Below are 17691 nucleotides of genomic sequence, written 5' to 3' on the forward strand. Positions count from 1 at the left end.
GCCCATGTTTTCATTACTCAGATTGACACTATGCATTATGTTATTGCTGAAGGAACAGACTTTGCTTGTTCTTGTAGTATGTACCTTCTCAAGGTCTCATAATTCCGTTTATGCTAGGCTCTCAGTTTACTATCATTTTACCCAAAATTTCCCTAGTGATTCTACCTTGCAGCCCTATTATTCCACTGGCTTTCATTTCCTTCAGGTCTAGGTCTCAGCGTTGAAACCAAAGCTCATCTCAAGGATAGTCAGTAGGAGTAAGGAGAACCAGAGAATTCTAGAATGGGAAAGGCTTTTAGAAATCATCCGTCATCTTAGGCCTACTGAGATAGCCATTGATACGCACCGTTCAGATTTCCCTTCAAGGCAGAACCTGCCTAAAGGTGTTGTATTAGCTGAAAACCAGCAGCTTCAGGTGCCTTTAGGATCTGCCTGTTTTCAGGTGAAAGCTGTGTGCTTCCTGAGCAACAGGCAGCCAGTGACTGAGCAAGGTGGGGGTACAATAGCTCACCATTTTGAGGTATTATGGGACTCCTTTATGTGCAGGCTTTGCACCAGAACTCCCATTTGTACTGGCCAACATTTTTAGGTTTATACCATAGTCTGAAGTTCTTCGTATCGACGCTCCTTTTTCTCCCCCTCCTTCACAAGAATCAGACTTGTTTTGCAATCTGAAACTCTTGCTGACTACTCCCGCTCCCTCTGCCTTTTATCTTTCACAGGTATTACTTCCAAAAAATAAATGTCTTTCGTTTCTAATTACATCTTAGCATCTGCTGCCAAAGGACCCAACCAACACATGAGCTAACGCTTCACCCCCACTTGCATTTTACAGTAAGGAAATTGAGGTTCATAGAGGTGAAGTGACTTACCCAAGGTCCCATAGCTAGCTAGTAGCAAAGCAAGTATGACAACCTGAACTTCTTGACCCCTAGCCCAATGTTCTTTCCTAAACTTCAGTTGTCCCTATGCCACCTTCACAATTTTGCCATATCTGTTCATCCCCCGATGCTATTGTTTACTTACCACATTAAAATTATTTTACTTATTGTTGTTCAATATCTATTTTAGCCTTGGATGAAGTAATAACACCCACAAAGTTAGAATTTTGATGTGCTAGTTCTATTTTCCAATGCATATTAAGTAAATACATTGTCAGTATAATAAAAAAGCTTGTGTGTGTACTACCTAGAATCACCTCACGTCCTGTCAGTGACCTGTGAACCCCACATTTTTAAACACTGTACTATATATCTTGTGTTTCCTGGGACATATAAGGCAGAAGAGAAGGAAAAGGGAGGGGGAGGAAGAAAGGAGAGAAGGAAGGAGAGCGAATTACATACTGGTGAGGAAGGAATGCTAAATACCCATCAATAACTGCCTCAGGCGCCCTGCGGTGACATCCACGTTTCCTGTCAAGCCCCTGTTTAACTGTCATTGAGTCAAAAAACATCTTTTACTTACAGGGGACCTAAAAGGGTTTTAGGTTAAAAGCCAAATTGAATATATTCAGATGGAAATTAAGAATCAAAACTTCTCTTAAAAGAGTTGACTCATTTATCCCCAAAATGGACTGAAGTGCTCCACTTTGAGCAAGTTATTGGAGAAGACACACAGTACATTTGAAAGTCCTGGTTCTAACCTTCATCTTATAAAGTATTTGAATGTACACACTTCCTAAGAAATTTAAATAACACTTCCTTTTTAGTTTAAAAATATGCATTATTAAAACAAAATAAGATTCTATCTTTGATTTAAGAACCCTAAGAATACAATGATAATAATCTTTCACCTTTGTTGCTATTCTTTTGGTTTAAGAGATCTATAACGATTATGATTCTGTTGTATTAATGAAACAGAACTGGGGTTAGAACTCACATTATGTAATAATTTAACAGATTCTTAGTATCTTAGCGATAATTTCACATTCTCCTTTCATTATATGGAGATAGTATTATTCAGCACTTCTGCCAAACAGATACTGCTGATTTAGAAACCATTTTGTCAATTCCCAAACCAATTGTCCTGTTAGAGAAAGAAGAGCTATAAATTAAACTCAATGAAATACTATACCCGTTGCCATCGAGTCGATTCCGATTTATAGTGGCCCCATAGGAAAGAGTAGAGCTGCCCCATAGGGGTTCCAGGGAGTGGATGGTGGATTTGAACTGCTGACCTTTTGGTTAGCAGCCGAGCTCTTAACCACTATGCCACCAGGGCTCCCAATGAAATACTGGCTTCTAGAATATCACAGATTTTATAGGCATGGGACGTTTGAAGGGTAAAGAGTGAAGTTGCATTTTATATAAGTAGAAAGGTGGCTAGAGAATGACAGAGTCACTTAATGTCCCATGTTGAAACCTACTTCTGGCACCTGGTTTGAAAAGATGTGGTAGTGGTCTGCTTCTGGAAGGACAAGTCCAGTACTGATGTGCACATATGCTTGGATCAACTGGGGAAGGGTCAGTTTCCTGTGATCCCTGTCCTTGTGTTTACATTTCAAATCCAAGCAGAATATAAGAACAATAAGTAAAGAATCATATCAAATTATTATTTTTTAAATGAGGAGAGAATATAAGCTTTTCTGCTAAAACAGACAGCATAATTGAAAACAAGGGTATTGCAATCAGGTTTTAGTATTTACTGAACTCATTTCTCCAAGCTTCTAGAGAACGCATTAGGTACTTCATCTATTTCCTTTTTGGATGACTACAGATAACACAAACTAAATAGAATATATTGCCCAGGGAATCTTCAACTCTGCTTGTTCTTACCAGGTTAGCAAGCATGTAGTGATAACCTCTTGAATGTTTCCCCAGGATCACCACCTGCAGAAAGAAGAAATAAGAACTATTGCTTATTCAAGAAGGGGATTTCCAATTGCACAATGGGATGGCTAGCGCAACAGTTTTTAAATGATCATCAAAGTGTTCGGTCTTTTCCTTGCAGTAAAATCCCAGTTAGTTGGACCAGATTTCTCTTTATTGCATTTTATTTTCAGGAGGAATTGCTAAAATCAGAGTTAAATATATCAAAACAAGGGAAAACAAAACAAAACCCTGTCTACTTTCAGGACACTAGCATCACCGTCACTTAAAATAGCAAAAGCGATGACGCTGATGACCCCCCGCCCATGAACTGGGTTTCTATGCTTAGCTACTGAGTCGGAAAATGGGCTGAACTTGGCATACAAATTAGAAAATAGAAGGTACAGTACATTTTTGTGTTATCTGGAGTGCTTAGGGAATAGAATACTCAAGGAATTGGGTTAATGGGATTTTCAGGTTAACTGAGGTTGCGTTTACCTGTTGAAAACTTTTCTGAAATGCTTCCCTTCCTTTTCTTGCGTTACTGTGAAAGACTTGTGATGATCTGTATGTCTTTAGGTGTTGATTGTACGGCTTAGGGCAGTGGTTATCAACGAGGGGAGATTTTTTCCTCCCAAAGGACATTTGGCAATGTCTGGAGACATTTTTGGTTGTCACAACTGGGGGGAGAGTGCTATTGGCATCTAGTGGCTAGAGGCCTGGGATGCTGTTAAACATCCTACAATGCAACAGGACAGCCCCCCCACAACAAAGAAATGGCTGGCTCAAAATGTCAATAGTGCCGAGGTTGAGAAACCCTCATCATTCTTATCGTAGTTTTCATGTACTGTGCTGTATTAATACTAAGTCTTATAGTTTACAAGGTGCATTTCATTATCTGAAAATATGTAAGTGATAGGGCCGCATATTTTCCAACCCCAGGGTATTGGTTGGAAGATTTTGACCAAATAACTGATATAAGCTTATTTCCTTGTTATTTTTCTGTCTTCTTAAAAGATAAGTGGAGCAAAAATTCTGGCTAATTGAAGATTTCATAAAATGCCACTTTGTTGAGTACTGACTCTGGGCAAGGTACTATGCTGGATTCAGGGAGTGGAAATGGGGAGGGGAATAACATAGAGGTTTAAGACACAACTACAGGTAGGGCCAGGTTTTGTACAGGCCTGAAACTAATAAAATTTTGGGAGTCTTCTTTAAGAAAAATAATGTAAAATTACTAATATAATATTTGAAACTAGTCCTTGGAAAGAGCCCATGTAAGTCAGGGGTCATTAAGCTTGAGTTTCTTGGTAAATCCTCCCATGGACAAAGCCATCAAAAGGTTTAAAAACAGGTCGGGAAGACAAAATTGCCCACTTATCAAACCAAAAAAAAAAAAAACAAAAAACAAACCAGAACTATATAAAACTGGCCACGATAATAATAAAACAACTGCTTTTAATTGAGTGCCTAGTAAATGCCAGTCGCTAGGTGGTGCAAACAGTTTGCACTTGACTACTAACTGAGACGTTGGCGGTTTGAACCCACCCAGAGGTTCTTCAGAAGAAAGGCCTGGCAATCTACTTCTGAAAAATCAGCCATTGAAAACCCTATGGAGCACAGTTCTACTCTGACACATGTGGTGTTGCCATGAGTCGGAGCCTATTCAATGGCAACACGTTGTTGTTATTGTTAGTATATGCCAGGCACTGTGCTAGGTGCTTTATGCACATTTAACCTCCAGAAGAATTTAACAGATTAAATAGCCTTGTCTCATTTCACAGATGAGGAATCTCAGCCAAAGAGAGTTTAATTTCCCAAGGCCACACAGGTAGGAAGTGGTAAAGCTAGATTAAAACCTGGGTCTGTCTGCCTATAGAACCCATACTCTTGACAGTACATCACATGGTTATTAATATGTGCTAAATGCCGATGTCAATGCCAATGCCAATGCCAATTATTGCTCTAGGCTCTTAGGGAAGAGGAAGAAGAGATGTCTAAGGCCTGGGAAGGACAGGGAAGTCTTCATGGAGGAGATAAGGTCTAAATTTAATCGGAACTTAAATTTAAATATCATGCTGGCATTAGAAGCACTCAATTTATTTGAAGTGTTGAGAGAGAGACAGAAGAAGACAGAGAGAGAGAGAACAAGAGTGCGCACACGTGAGAGAGAGCTGTTTTCAATTAATTTAAAATATGAGCCACATCTCTGACTTATTATTTATGGAGGAAATGAAAGGTTAATGAATGTCTTCAGTAGGTGATTTCTCAGGCTGCCACGACACAAAATGATCTGTTAGGTATCTGCTGGGATGTATTCTTCAGTGTCCGCTTATGAGAAACATCCTTTCTGGTGACATTTGTTAACTTTTGGTGGCAAGTTGGGACCATACATTTGTTGAATTTTTAATTCACTGACAACCCTCAACATAATAAAATCAGAGGGCTTTGAGTTCTGTCAGAGAAATGAGTTAAGATTCGTAAGGCTATCTGACAGGGCTTAGAGGGAAATCAGGAAGCAAGCCCAAAGGAAACTAAGGATTGTCTCACCAGAGACGTAGTGTCCTTCTGGGGGAAGGAAAGACAAGAGAGAGTAATAGAAGACACCAGTGTTGTGAGAAGGGCCCGACCTTGTCGTTTAAGCACTGTCCGATTGTAGGCAAATCACTCAATTTCCCTGAGCCTCCACTTCCTTACCTGGGCTCTGGGGCCCTGAGCCCGGCTCTCCTATCCCAGCAGGAATGTCGGGATAAAGTGTAGAAAGTGTTTGTGACATGTGTTTCGTAAGTATGTGAGGTTGTATGAATGTGGGAAGGGGTGTCATTTACCAAGACTTTTTTTTAGGTTCAGAAAAACATGCAGCTATAGGAACACCTGCTTTAATCTGGCCTGTTCAGAACAAACAAATGCACTGATTTGAAGGTTAGTGCTCTCACAACACCATCCTTTCATAGCCTTAAACTGGAAGAAATGGGAAAGTTCTCTAAAGATAGGAAGGAACATTTAAGTGTCACAAAGCTGCTGCCTTGAAGCCCATAATTAATTCCTCATCCTCTCTTTCAGGGCCTTCTTAACTCTTATTTAACATACAGTTCTTACCAATCTTGGTTTCCCAGTTTGCAGTAAATTAAAAGCTGCAAACTAGAAGGGGGGGGCTGTATGGAGGGAGGGGGTGATATTAGCAAGAGCTACATAATTTTTTTTTTTATTTTACATTAGCAGTAGAGGAAGTGACAGACTGACTTGAAGGAGAAGGAGGGGACAGGAAAAAAAAAAGGCAGACAACATTGTACTACCGCACAGTATAATCACGGATGTTCATTGTGAATGTCTGAGTCATCTGGGAATGGCTTATTGTATTCAGGAATTTCTGCTGAAAAATCCAGGGCTATGTAAAATACATTTTAGGAAAGGTTTCCATAAGAAATACTCCAAGTCCCAATACTTATTAAACTTCAGTTATCTTGAAATTTTACTTACGCGGAGCAGCTGAAAGGAGCCCTGGTAGCGCAGTGGTTAAGTGCTGGGCTACTAACTGAAAGGTCGGCGGTTCGAACCCACCTGCAGCTCTGCAGAAAAAGGATGTGGCAGTCTGCTTCTCTAAAGATTTATCACCCTTGGAAGTCCTATGGGGCAGTTCTACTCTGTCCTATAGGGTTGCTGAGTCGGAATTGACTGGACGGCAATGGGTGTGATGAGTTTGGGAGCAGCTGTGGTCAGGGTTGATGATCTAAGTGAGGCCATGCTACAAAACATGCCTTCTTTTGCCCTTGGTTTTTCCCTGTTTTTGAGTTTTTGGCACAGGGATTGTGGGAGTAGGGGTGGGATGGGAGGGCTGTGTGTAATATGGTGCACAAAAGAACTAGTTAAAGGGAGTGGTTCTTGTTCAGTCACTCCTAAACCTTTATTCTTTCCATCTGTTATGGATGAACTAGGAATAAATTGTACCCTCAGTTAGTTAATGACTCTGGTAACCAAGAGAATATTCGACTTTGCTTTTACAGTGATTATAATAGCTCTTTCTGAATTAGTTTCAGAAGCTCAAGTATAAAAGCTGCTTTTATACTCTACCATGAAATTTAAGGAGGAAATGCTGAGTTCCAATATCCATGCTCTGTTTTCACTGTGCCTTTGTGAGATTTGTTGGAAGTGATGGATGGCTTGATACGATGGCAGATATGATTAATGTAATAAGGGCAAGCATGTGAAATGTAGATAAAACTCATTGTTTTAAGGAAATTTCTTTTTATTCTCACAAATAGGATCTGAAAAAAAAATGCCACGGTCCTTGAAGCACTGAAGCTTAAACAACAGGGTTTCATTTGCAAAAGAAAAACCTTTTACATACTAGGCATTGAGCCCTGCATACAGCAGGGTATTGCATTATTTGTCAAAGGAGGCAGCGAATCACCGGTCTATCCATTTGGGAAAGACCCCTGGAGTCAATTGCCTTTATTGACTCCCCACCCATCCACTTATCTGTGAAATTGGGGGCTGGGTATCACTGAGTAGTTCAAAATAATTCATAAACTGTTCAGTTGGTTTTCTACGTAAGAGGTCTCTTCTGATTCAACTGAATGTTTAATCACGATAGTTTCATAATTTCAGAAATTTGAAATTAAATTGCTCCACAAGACTCCTTGAGCGAGGCCCACAGACCCTTTGGGAGGCAAAAGCATCTGTTTTTTCATGCTCACAGTTAAAAAAATAAAATATGTGTGTGGAAAAGTGTGTGTGTGTGTGTTTTTCTTTAGATCTATCTGGTATGCAGATTAGGTTATTTGCAGACCTAAGTATCTTCATGTTTGGATTTTCTACATCGGTGCCAAAAAAGGAGCCATGTATAAAGATTGATCTTACTTTGAGCACAGAAGAACATGCTTTGACGTTCACCTTAATCTTTCTCTTTGATTTAGGAACCCAGTGAATGTCTGGGTAGCTGGGTAGAGAAGTAGAGTAGGGGTTTCCAGTTTTAATTCACCAGTTTTTTTTTTTTTTTTTGGTCTTTTTTCCTCATTTGTTGTATGGATATTTTCTCCTTAAGAAAAATACTATTAGCCCATTTTCTTTGTGCTGAAAAAGAAGACTTTTTTTTTTTCAGTCCCAGCTCCCTTTCCTGCTCCCTGGGTTAAAAAAAAGGATACTGTTGTCCTATGGCAACCTATCTGATTTCAGCTGTGTTGGGAGTTAAATGAATTGTATGCTACAGAAACCAGCCTTAAAACATGCCACACCTCCCAAAAGACATCTTCCATATGATGAAAGGTATTCTTCTCCTTGAATGAAAACCCCAAACTACTAAATTGCTTTCGTCTTAGTAAATACAGAAGTCAATTATGTTAGAATTATTTTCTAATAATCTCAATCTATGACACACATGCTTTCCTATAACTGAATGAGAGGGCTTCATATTGCAGTCATCTGATGGGAATAAATGTGCTGGATTAGTGAGGCAGAGAAGAGCCAATCACCGGCACCAAAGTCAGCCCAGGGGCGGTGGGGGTGGTGCAGATGGAGAGAGAAAGGCTGAAGCTTTTCCTAAAGAAGGAAAACGGGAGTATAACAGAGAAATCTCAATGCTTATGCTGTCTACAGGGAAGCTTATGCAGAGAGAAGGCAATTGAATAAGGCATCATTAGAGGACAAGAATTTCACCAAAGACCATGTCTCTGGGAAGTCTCACTTCCCAGATTTAATACTGCATTCACCATGACTGAATGGAATGTGTGGAAGATTTAATGCTAAACAGCAGGAGAGGCAAAGAGCATGGACAAGTAAGAGGTAATAAATGGCCATAAGTAAGTTCAAGGAGTACAGGTTATTCTCGCTCTTAGGGAAGGAACCATTTAAATGCATGTTGGCCTCGGTGGGAGCACCTCATTGTAATAACCTCAAAGTAGCATTTCTCAAATTTTAGCCTTTCCCAAACCTCCTTAGTGATTTGTATCTTCTCCACATTACTATTACTTATTTAATATTTTTCTTTATAGCTACTCACCTTTTTACTTAAATTTAGCCATGTCCAAAGCAATGCTATCACATAAAAAAACCAAACCAAACCTGTGGCCGACTCATAGTGACCTTATAGGGCAGAGTAGAACTGCCCCATAATGTTGCCAAGGAGTGGCTGGTGGATTCGAACTGCCGACCTTTTGGTTAGCAGCCGTAGCACTTAACTACTACAACACCTAGGTTTCCAGTTTATATAAGTATATATAAGATTAGTATCTTTGTCACAAAAAAAAAAAAAACCCCTTCCCATCAAGTCCATTCCGACTCATAGCAACCCTATAGGACAGAGTAGAACTGCCCCATAGAATTTCCAAGGAGCGCCTCGTGGATTCAAACCGTTCATCTTTTGGTTAGCAGCCGTAGCTCTTAACCACTACTCCACCAGGGTTTCCATGATATCATGTACAAGAAAATAAATATCACTGTATTAAACTAAAATACATGCATCCAGGTTTCACTGAAAATCCTCTTGTGTACCATCAAGGTGGTGGGAAATACTGCCTTACTGCAGTCGTGTCTTCAGGGAGGAGAGTGCAGTCCGTGTCTCCCTGCCCTGATGCAAAGCTATTTCACCTTAGCAGATGGCTATTTTAGGGTTTGAATGTTAGAGCACCCCCATTTACTTTCAAAGGTCCTTGGGCCTTGAGAGGGAGCAAAATGCTGGGGAGCGTTTGGGAGGTAGCAAATAACGCTTAGGGCTGGGGACTAATGACACATTTGGAAACTTACGAAACCGTCTCCTAAGACAGTTCCCATATACTGCCCCACCCAGGAAGCTAGCACCTGTAATCAGCTGGAGTCCCTGTTCATGGGGCCAATAATAAATGCTTTAAACACCTGGAGCTTTCCACCTGCTAACTTCCTGTAAAATGATGCTATACCCAGGTACGTGAATTTCCAAACACTGTGCCTTTTTTTGGAGTAGCCAGTCTAGAAGGCCTTTATGTTGTTGTTGTTAGCTGCCCTCGAGTCAGCCCCCAACTCATGGCAACCAAAGGCACAATGGTACTAAACACTGCCCAGTTCTGTGCCATGCCCAATGATCAGTTGTGGATTGGACCGTTGTGATCCATCTGGCTTTCACTGGCTACTTTTTGGAAGCAGCTTGCCAGGCCTTTCCTCCTAGTCTGTCTTATTCTGGAAGCCCTACTGAAACTTGTTCAGCATCATAGGACATGCAAGCCTCCATTGACAGACAGGTGGTATCTGTGCGCGAGGTGTATTGGCTGGGAGTAGAACCCAGGTCTCCTGCATGGATGGCTAGTATTCTACCACTGAACTGCCGATGCCCCTAGAAGACCTTTATAGTACCCTATATATATTTGGGAATATTCAAAATGTTTTTTGGGGGTGGGGTGGGATGAATTTAACTAGCCCCCAATCTAGAACAGTACATTAAAAGGAAATTAGTTTCTCTTCAACATGGGCGCGTATATATGTTTGTAGCCTCTCTGCATTTTGCATTGGCTGTCCCCTGAAACTAATGATAAGTTACAGTACATTTCAAGTGACAGTGTTCTTGATCCATTCCTTTATGAAATTAACTGTGAACTTAACTATTTTTATATTCACACTCACCGCAAGTTTCGTTTTAATCTTTATAACTTTATTCTAAGTGTCATATTGTATCTTTTTAATTTTCTCTGTACATCTTGCAAAATCTTTGGGGCAATTAACTTAGACTCTGTGTCTTCTCATCTGTAAAATGGGGCTCTCTTTAGTAACTACCCCATAGCGTTGCAGTAAGGAATACATGAAATGACGTATATATAGTCCTTAACACAGAGTCTGGTGCTTATTCGATATTAGTTACCTTCTGCCTTCCTTGTTCCTTATCGGCATGCCCTCTCCCTCCACCCCTACACATCCATCCTCCAAGGTCCAGCTCAGATGCAGCCTCCTTCATGAAGACTTCCCTGATTTCATATCCCCCATAAAAATTTTTTTTTTTTTTTATCTCCAAAAGGTAGAGAAGCCTTTTCCTGCTGCCATGGGGTGCGGAATATGGAAAGGCATCAATGAAAAGAAGTATTGGGGCCACTGCTTAGGTTGGAGGTGGAGGGAGGGATCTGAGGTTTGCACTTGGAGTTTGGGCATTTGTTTTGGGGGTGCAAAAAAGAACAAGAAGCTGGGGGTAAACTAACAGCAAAGTAACTCATTGCCTCCTTTCACTCCTCTGCCTGCCCCCTTGCCCCCAGCATTGATCAGAGCTGTAAGTTCCAACCACACAGCAACCATGGCTGAGGAGATGTGTGTGTGGGGAGGTGGGGAGGGGTGGTTCTAGCCTAGGTTCCATGACCTAATTGAGCATGTGCAATCATCACAGCGTTTCTGCAACAGGGAAGATGGGGATTGGGGGCGGGCGGTGAGAGAGGTGAGAGCAGACAATCAGCAGTAAGAGGGGTCTCTCCTCTGCGTTGTGAAATGTTGCCCAGGTGGCTTGGGCTGCTCCACTCTGACAGTAACTACTGGACCTTGGCCTTGTTCACGCTTCATTCCAGGAACACGGAGGCATAGCTATTCCTGGCTTTCTCACATGAGTCCACAGAGGCGGTGGGGCAGAAAGAACATTAAGGAACACAGGCTACATGCCTTGGAGGCCAGGCTATAGGAGCGTCTAGGGCAGTGCTTTCCAAGCACCTGCGCTCCTCTCTAGAGAATCTAATTCAGAAGGTCTGGGGTGGGACCAGGGAGTCCACATTTTAACCTTCATCCTAGGTGATTCTGATACACAGGGAAATTTAAGAATCACCATCGCTCTGATAGTAAACTCATGTTGAAAAGCTAAACACAGGACTGTCAATGATGGGATGCTCGTGAAAGGGGTAGGAAGGGAGACATTGAGTGTACGGTGAGCAAGCAGGGGGCAGCATGAGGACACTCACTCAGACTCCTGGGAAAGAAGCCAAAGGGGGAATATCCAAAAGGCTCTTGTTTTATATAGGGCTTCCTCAGAGGCAAACCCTGAAACAAAGGTTTGAGGGCCAGTAGTTCAATTGGGATGGGGGTAGTGGTGGTTTAGTGGTAGAATTCTCACCTTCCATTCAGGAGACCTGGGGTTCAATTCTGGCCAATGCACCTCATGCGTAGTCACCACCCGTCTGTCAACGGTGGCTTGCATGTTGCTATGATGCTGAACAGGTTTCAGTGGAGCCTCCAGAATAAGACAGACTAGGAAGAAAGGCCTGGCAATGTACTTTTGAAAACCAGCCAATGAAAACCCTATGGGTTATGACATTCCCCTCTACAACTGATCATGGGGATGGCACAGGACCAGGCAGCATTTTGTTCCATTGTGCATGGGATCGACATAAGTCTGGAGGGCCCTCTCGACGGCAGCTAACAGCAACAAGTCCAAGTGGGAAGTGCTTCTAAGAAGCACTGGTAGGGTAGTGGGGAAATGAGACAGTGAAGGGAAAGAAGCCAATATAGGTGCACTAACGAGCAGGTAGCTCTGGGGACCTCTGAGAGTGGTGTGAAACACACTTCAGAGTTGTCCCACCTAAGCGTCCAGGAAAGTTCTCAAGAGGAGAATGGCAGTATGGGAAAGGCAAATGCCAAGGGGGATATGAGTAGGGCACCAACAGCATCTGCTGTAGCTGCAATAACCCTTATGCCACATATATAGCACTTTACAGTTTACATTTTGTTTTGACATACATCATTGCAATTGATAAAACAACCCTATGATGTGGACAGTAAAGCATAACGGTGATGTGAAGGGACTCTGTGGCATCAGACTGATCCAGAGCACCAGTTCTTTCTCTTCCTAGCTGAGTGACCTTGGACAGGCCATTTTACCTTTCTGAACCTGATTCCACATCTGTAAAATGAGGATCATGACTGCACCTCCTTCTTAGGGTTATCATGAAACCTAAATGAGGAAATGCATTTACAATTTTTTTTTTTAGAAGAGTGTCTGAGATATAAGGGGATTCAACCAATGGTGTTTCCCTTTCCCCAACCCATCCCTTTACTTACCTTATGTGCCCTACAGCATACATAGCCCCACTGTGAGGCGCCAAGACAGTGCTCAATAAATGTTCCTAGTGTGAAAAGCCTAAAGGGTAGTGAACCCTGGAGAAATGTCCAAACTGCTTATGAAGAAGTAGAAGAAGATGCCATTTAAAACAATGCAAAATCTAGAACAGTGTCCTGAAGGGAGAGGTGCTAAACAAGGTCATGTGCAGGAGATGATAGAATCAAAGAAGGCTTTCTTCTGGAGGAGAGGATTGTTGTTGTGTGCCGCTGGGTTGATTCTGACACATAGAGATCCTGTGGGACAGAGTAGAACTGCCCCATGGGTTTCCAAGGCTGTAATCTTTATGGGAGCAGATTGTCAGGTCTTTTCCCCTGAGCAGTGGCTAGTGAGTTCGAACTGCCTATGTTTCGGTTAGCACCTGAGCGCTTCTTTCCGGCGTATTTTTTAGACTAGACTTTGAGTGATGGGGGGAACTGTTGCTGGCTGAGAGAAGAGAGGATCCCAGGCGGGAAGATGCAATGGGCAAAGACTTGGTGGTGGGACATACTAGAAGTCAAACACAGGCTAATACTTATTGAGGACTTACTGTGTACAAGGCACTGAGCAAAGTGATTTCTTTATGTGCTTTATTCCATTGGATCCTCACTCACAACAACCCTTTGAGGTAAAAAGGTAGGTGTTATTATTCATTCAATCTTGAAGGTTAGGAAATTGAGGCACAGTGAAGTTGGGTAACTTGCCTCAGGCCTCACGGGCAGAAAATGATGGAGGCAGGAGTCAAACGCAGATTTGTCTGACTCCAAAGCCCAGTCAATAATTGGTGGCTGATATAATAATAATTCTAATGATAAGAAGAACTATTATTACTGTTGTGGGATGGTCAGCTCCCACCGTGAATTCAATTCAGCAAAGATTGAGCACCTACTGTTATTATGCATTATTATCTTAGTGGGGAGCAGTTGTGGAAAGTCTTTGGAAAGTCTCTTTTGTTGCTGAGCATCTTGGGAATTTCCCTTTGATTTTCCTCCCCCCCCCCCACGCCCAGTTATTTCTCAAAGCTTTGGGCTTGGTTCATATGATCACGACTCCAGTTTTTGATTCCCTATCAGCATATGACATGAATTGCCATTGTTTAATCGCAAGCTGCACTTGTGATGAATGTTGGATAATCTGAACAAAAGCACAGGAAAAATAATTAGAGGGAACCAAAGGGAAGAGGCTTGCCGCCTTGAACAAGAGACTCTGCAAAGGTTTCTAGGACTCAGTCCCTGAAGCTCTGACAATGTATTTTGATCCTTGTCTGAATGCAAATGAACGACTCCATCAAATCATAGGCAGCTTGTCACAGTGCAGGTTATTTAGCTAGTTAATTAAAAGCCTGAGTGAGCCGGTGCTGCTCAGCACTGGGCTCTGAAGATAACCAAACCTGTGTTCTGACCAGGCAAGTTAATTTAAAATAAGTGACCTCAACTGGGTAATGGCTGCAAGTTCAAATTCAAGAATCACTGTAATTAGTCCCAGATGGATCTTAATTGTTCTTCAGGAAACTGTGGGGAGGAAGAGGGGGAAAGAGAAATGCCCAAGCCCAAAGTAAAGGTTATGAGCCATCCCTTTCAAAAGCAGGGGGACTGATTGGGGCAGGGCATATTTAATGTTGTATAACAAGGGTTCCATTGCTGCCTTTCCAGATGCATACTTTTAGATGTGGCACATGAAGTGGGTCTAGGTCTTTTGGAAATAAGGACTACTAGGATTCAGGACTCTTAACAATGTGGTCTCGTCCTCTAACCTTCTTACACCTGTTCCTCACCTACTGCATGGCACAGATACTGAGGGGCCTACCTCAGAGGGTCAAAGGAGATAATTTGTAAAGAAGCTTTGAAAATATGTGGAAAGCTCTACAAGGCAGTATTTACTCTTGTTTTAATTCAGGAAAGTTTCCTAATAGAAAAAATTTTTTAAAAAATTTATTTTAGAGTATTCTAGGTTTATGCCTAGGAGCCCTGGTGGCGCAACGGTTATGGGCTCAGCTTCTAACCAAAAGGTTGGCTGTTCAAACCCAACCAGCGGCTCCATGGGAGAAAGACCTGGCAATCTCCTCTTGTAAACATTATAGTCTAGAAAACCCTATGGGACAGTTTTACTCTGTCACACGGGGTTGTTATGAGTCAGAATCGACTCAAAGCACCTAAAAACAATGGCAGCAGGTGTACAACTCTCTTAATTTTTTTCCTTAGATTCTACCATAAACTCCAAAGGTAAAAGGATCACAGTAGACAAAATGTTCAGCACCATGTCTGTCTAATGGTGCCCAAAAACCCAAACCAAACCCATTGCCGTCGAGCTGATTGTGACTCATGTCCATCCCATGGGTTACAGAGTAGAACTGCTCCATAGGGTTTTTTGGCTATAATCTTTATAGGAGCAGATAGTTATGTTTTTCTTCTGTGGCACCGCTGGGTGGGTTCAAACCACCAACCTTTAGGTTATGAGCTGATCACAAACCACTTGTGCCACCCAGGCTGCTTGTCTAATGGTACAAGATGGCCTAATATCTTAGGAGGTATGCCCACAGAGCTGACAAATGATTTAGGTTTTGTGGGCTTTTGGAAGATGACAGGGAGTGCACCAATTTAACCTTTTTTTTTTTTTTATTACAAAATCAGATCATTCGCCGTTCATGTTCACATAAATCTTTCAGTTAAAATTAAGTGCTGGCACAGCACTGTGGTACCATGAGGTCAGTATTAAGTCACAGTGAGAGGAGGATGGCTTTACCTCCACTTATTTTCTTTTTTATATTAATGTTTGGGTTTCCCTTTGGTGGTCTGATACATGCTAATTGCTCATACTTTCCCAAGCCCTGGAAGCCAAAGGTAATAAGAATTTATACTGTGTAAAAGGTGAAATATTTGGGGAAAAAAATCACAACCCAGTACAAAGCCTTGGAAGACCAAGAATTTGGCCATTTGGGGATAGCAAAATGACTGCATTTTAAACTCCTTTTCTTTCCTGATTCTGCCTTTTAAAGGGAATTGTATTCTGATGTCCATTTGTGTCCTCCTTAATGGAATATAAGCATCCAAAACAGCAATTTACAACCTATACTTACTGACAGCAATCACAACTGTTTATCCTTCAACCGCAACCAAAATTCATTAAAAGTGCTTTCTTTTAAATCAGAATCTGTGCTCTGCTTTGTTAGATGAGCCAAGCAAGTAATGGCACTGTTATCTCCCAGAATTGCATTGTTACCTAAGGGCTATGTCCTTTGATGAAAAGAGCTTGAGGTCATAATGAAGAAATAAACAAAAAGCCCTAGCCCCACAATTCCCTTCATCACCGGGAACACCCGTGCGTGGCAGGGGAACAGCAGAGGACACAGCTTTGCTGGGATTTTGCAAAGGTTAAGTCAGAGGCTGAAGAGCCATTTCTGGAAGTTTCCCTGGGGAGCACCTGTTGTGTACCATTAGTAAAAGCCAGACATTTGCAATGCATACAGGACTGGAATTATCCTCCAAATGATAAATGTCAGGACTTTTTTTTCCCCTGAAAATAAAAAAAAGAAGGCGTTTATTTATTTAATTTAACAAATATTTATTGAACACTTACTAGGTGCCAGGCTGTTTGAGGTGCTGGGGATACAGCAGTGAACAAAACACAAAAAAACCTGCCTTCGTGAAGCCTATATTCTAGCTAAATTGCTAGTGATCACTCCCTCCTATGACTTCCAATATGGTCTCACTTCTCTTCTGTCCCTCAGCTTATTAATTTTGTTTACTCAATTTATGCATGTGTCCTGTCATCCTAATGAGACTATAAGCCCTTGAGGGCACGGCCCAGTGTTGTACTTGTTAGTATGTACCGTATTACTACATTGCCCTGTAGACAGACATTCAATGAATGTTTTGATGGTAAGAAAGGAAAGGATACCAAATACAAGGAAGAGGGATGAAAAATGATAATTAACTTCAAATGTTATCTTTTTGGGGTAGTATGCTTTCATACGGGGGCAGTGGTGGCTTAGTGGTACAATTCTTGCCTTCCATGTAGGAGACCCAGGTGTTTTTTTTTGGCCAAATGCATCTCATACGCAGCAACCACCCATCTGTCAGTAGAGGCGTGCGTATTGCTATGATGCTGAATGGGTTTCAGCAGAGCTTCAGACTAGGACAAACTCGGAAGAAAGGCCTGGTGCTTCTGAAAATCAGCCAGTAAAAACCTTATGAATCACAATGGTCTTATCCCGTTGTGCATGGGGTTGCCATGAGTCATGGGATGACTCTCAATAGCAGACAACAACAACAACAACATGCTTTCATATGAAAAGACTATCTAAACCTAAATACTAATTCCAGGCACTAAGTAAGCATTCAGCTACTAACTGAAAGGTTGGTGGTTCGAATCTACCCAGAGGTACCTTGGAAGAAAGGCTTGGCAATCTACTTCCAAAAGATCACAGTCTTTGAAAACCTTATGGAGTACACTTCTACTCTGATTCATGTGGGGTTGTAGTAAGTCGGGAGCAACTCAACAGCTACTAGTACTGGTCCTGGTGGGATGGGGGAGAGAAGGCAGGTGGCCTGTTCAGAGAAACTCATTGTAGATGTCTATTTGGTCCATGCATTGGTATATTTATCAATGGCATGGGCATTGAGGTCAGATCTGGGTTTGAATCCCTGCTCTTTCACTCGCTGCATGTGTGGCCATTACATATGTTAGTCCCTCAGCACCTCAGTTTCTTCGTTGTAAAAAGAAGGGGTAGTTTAACCCTTAAGCAGGATCTTCTCATTTCAGATACCATGTTACTGCAATGCCTGGTAAGAAAATTTGATTTCTTGAGTATCAAATGATCATAAAGTAAGGTAGAATTTTGTTCTGGCCAATATA

The 17691-nt window shown here is 41.8% G+C and overlaps 1 protein-coding gene across 6 annotated transcripts in view; it reads right to left on the reverse strand.

Annotated features, from left to right (window-relative positions):
• The window catches only part of GRIA3 (glutamate ionotropic receptor AMPA type subunit 3), a 328994-nt gene that overhangs the window by 127826 nt on the left and 183477 nt on the right, over positions 1-17691 (reverse strand). For all 6 annotated transcript variants that reach the window (XR_007515752.1, XM_049871362.1, XM_049871366.1 and 3 more), the window contains exon 5: positions 2775-2828. Coding sequence is in view for 5 of the 6 variants with exons in the window: in XM_049871362.1 (XP_049727319.1) it covers positions 2775-2828 (54 nt within the window). In the remaining variant the exon portion in view is untranslated. The remainder of the gene's footprint in view (positions 1-2774; positions 2829-17691) is intronic.

The sequence above is a fragment of the Elephas maximus genome, chromosome X (genome assembly GCF_024166365.1).
Source record: "Elephas maximus indicus isolate mEleMax1 chromosome X, mEleMax1 primary haplotype, whole genome shotgun sequence".
NCBI classification, from domain to species: domain Eukaryota; kingdom Metazoa; phylum Chordata; class Mammalia; order Proboscidea; family Elephantidae; genus Elephas; species Elephas maximus.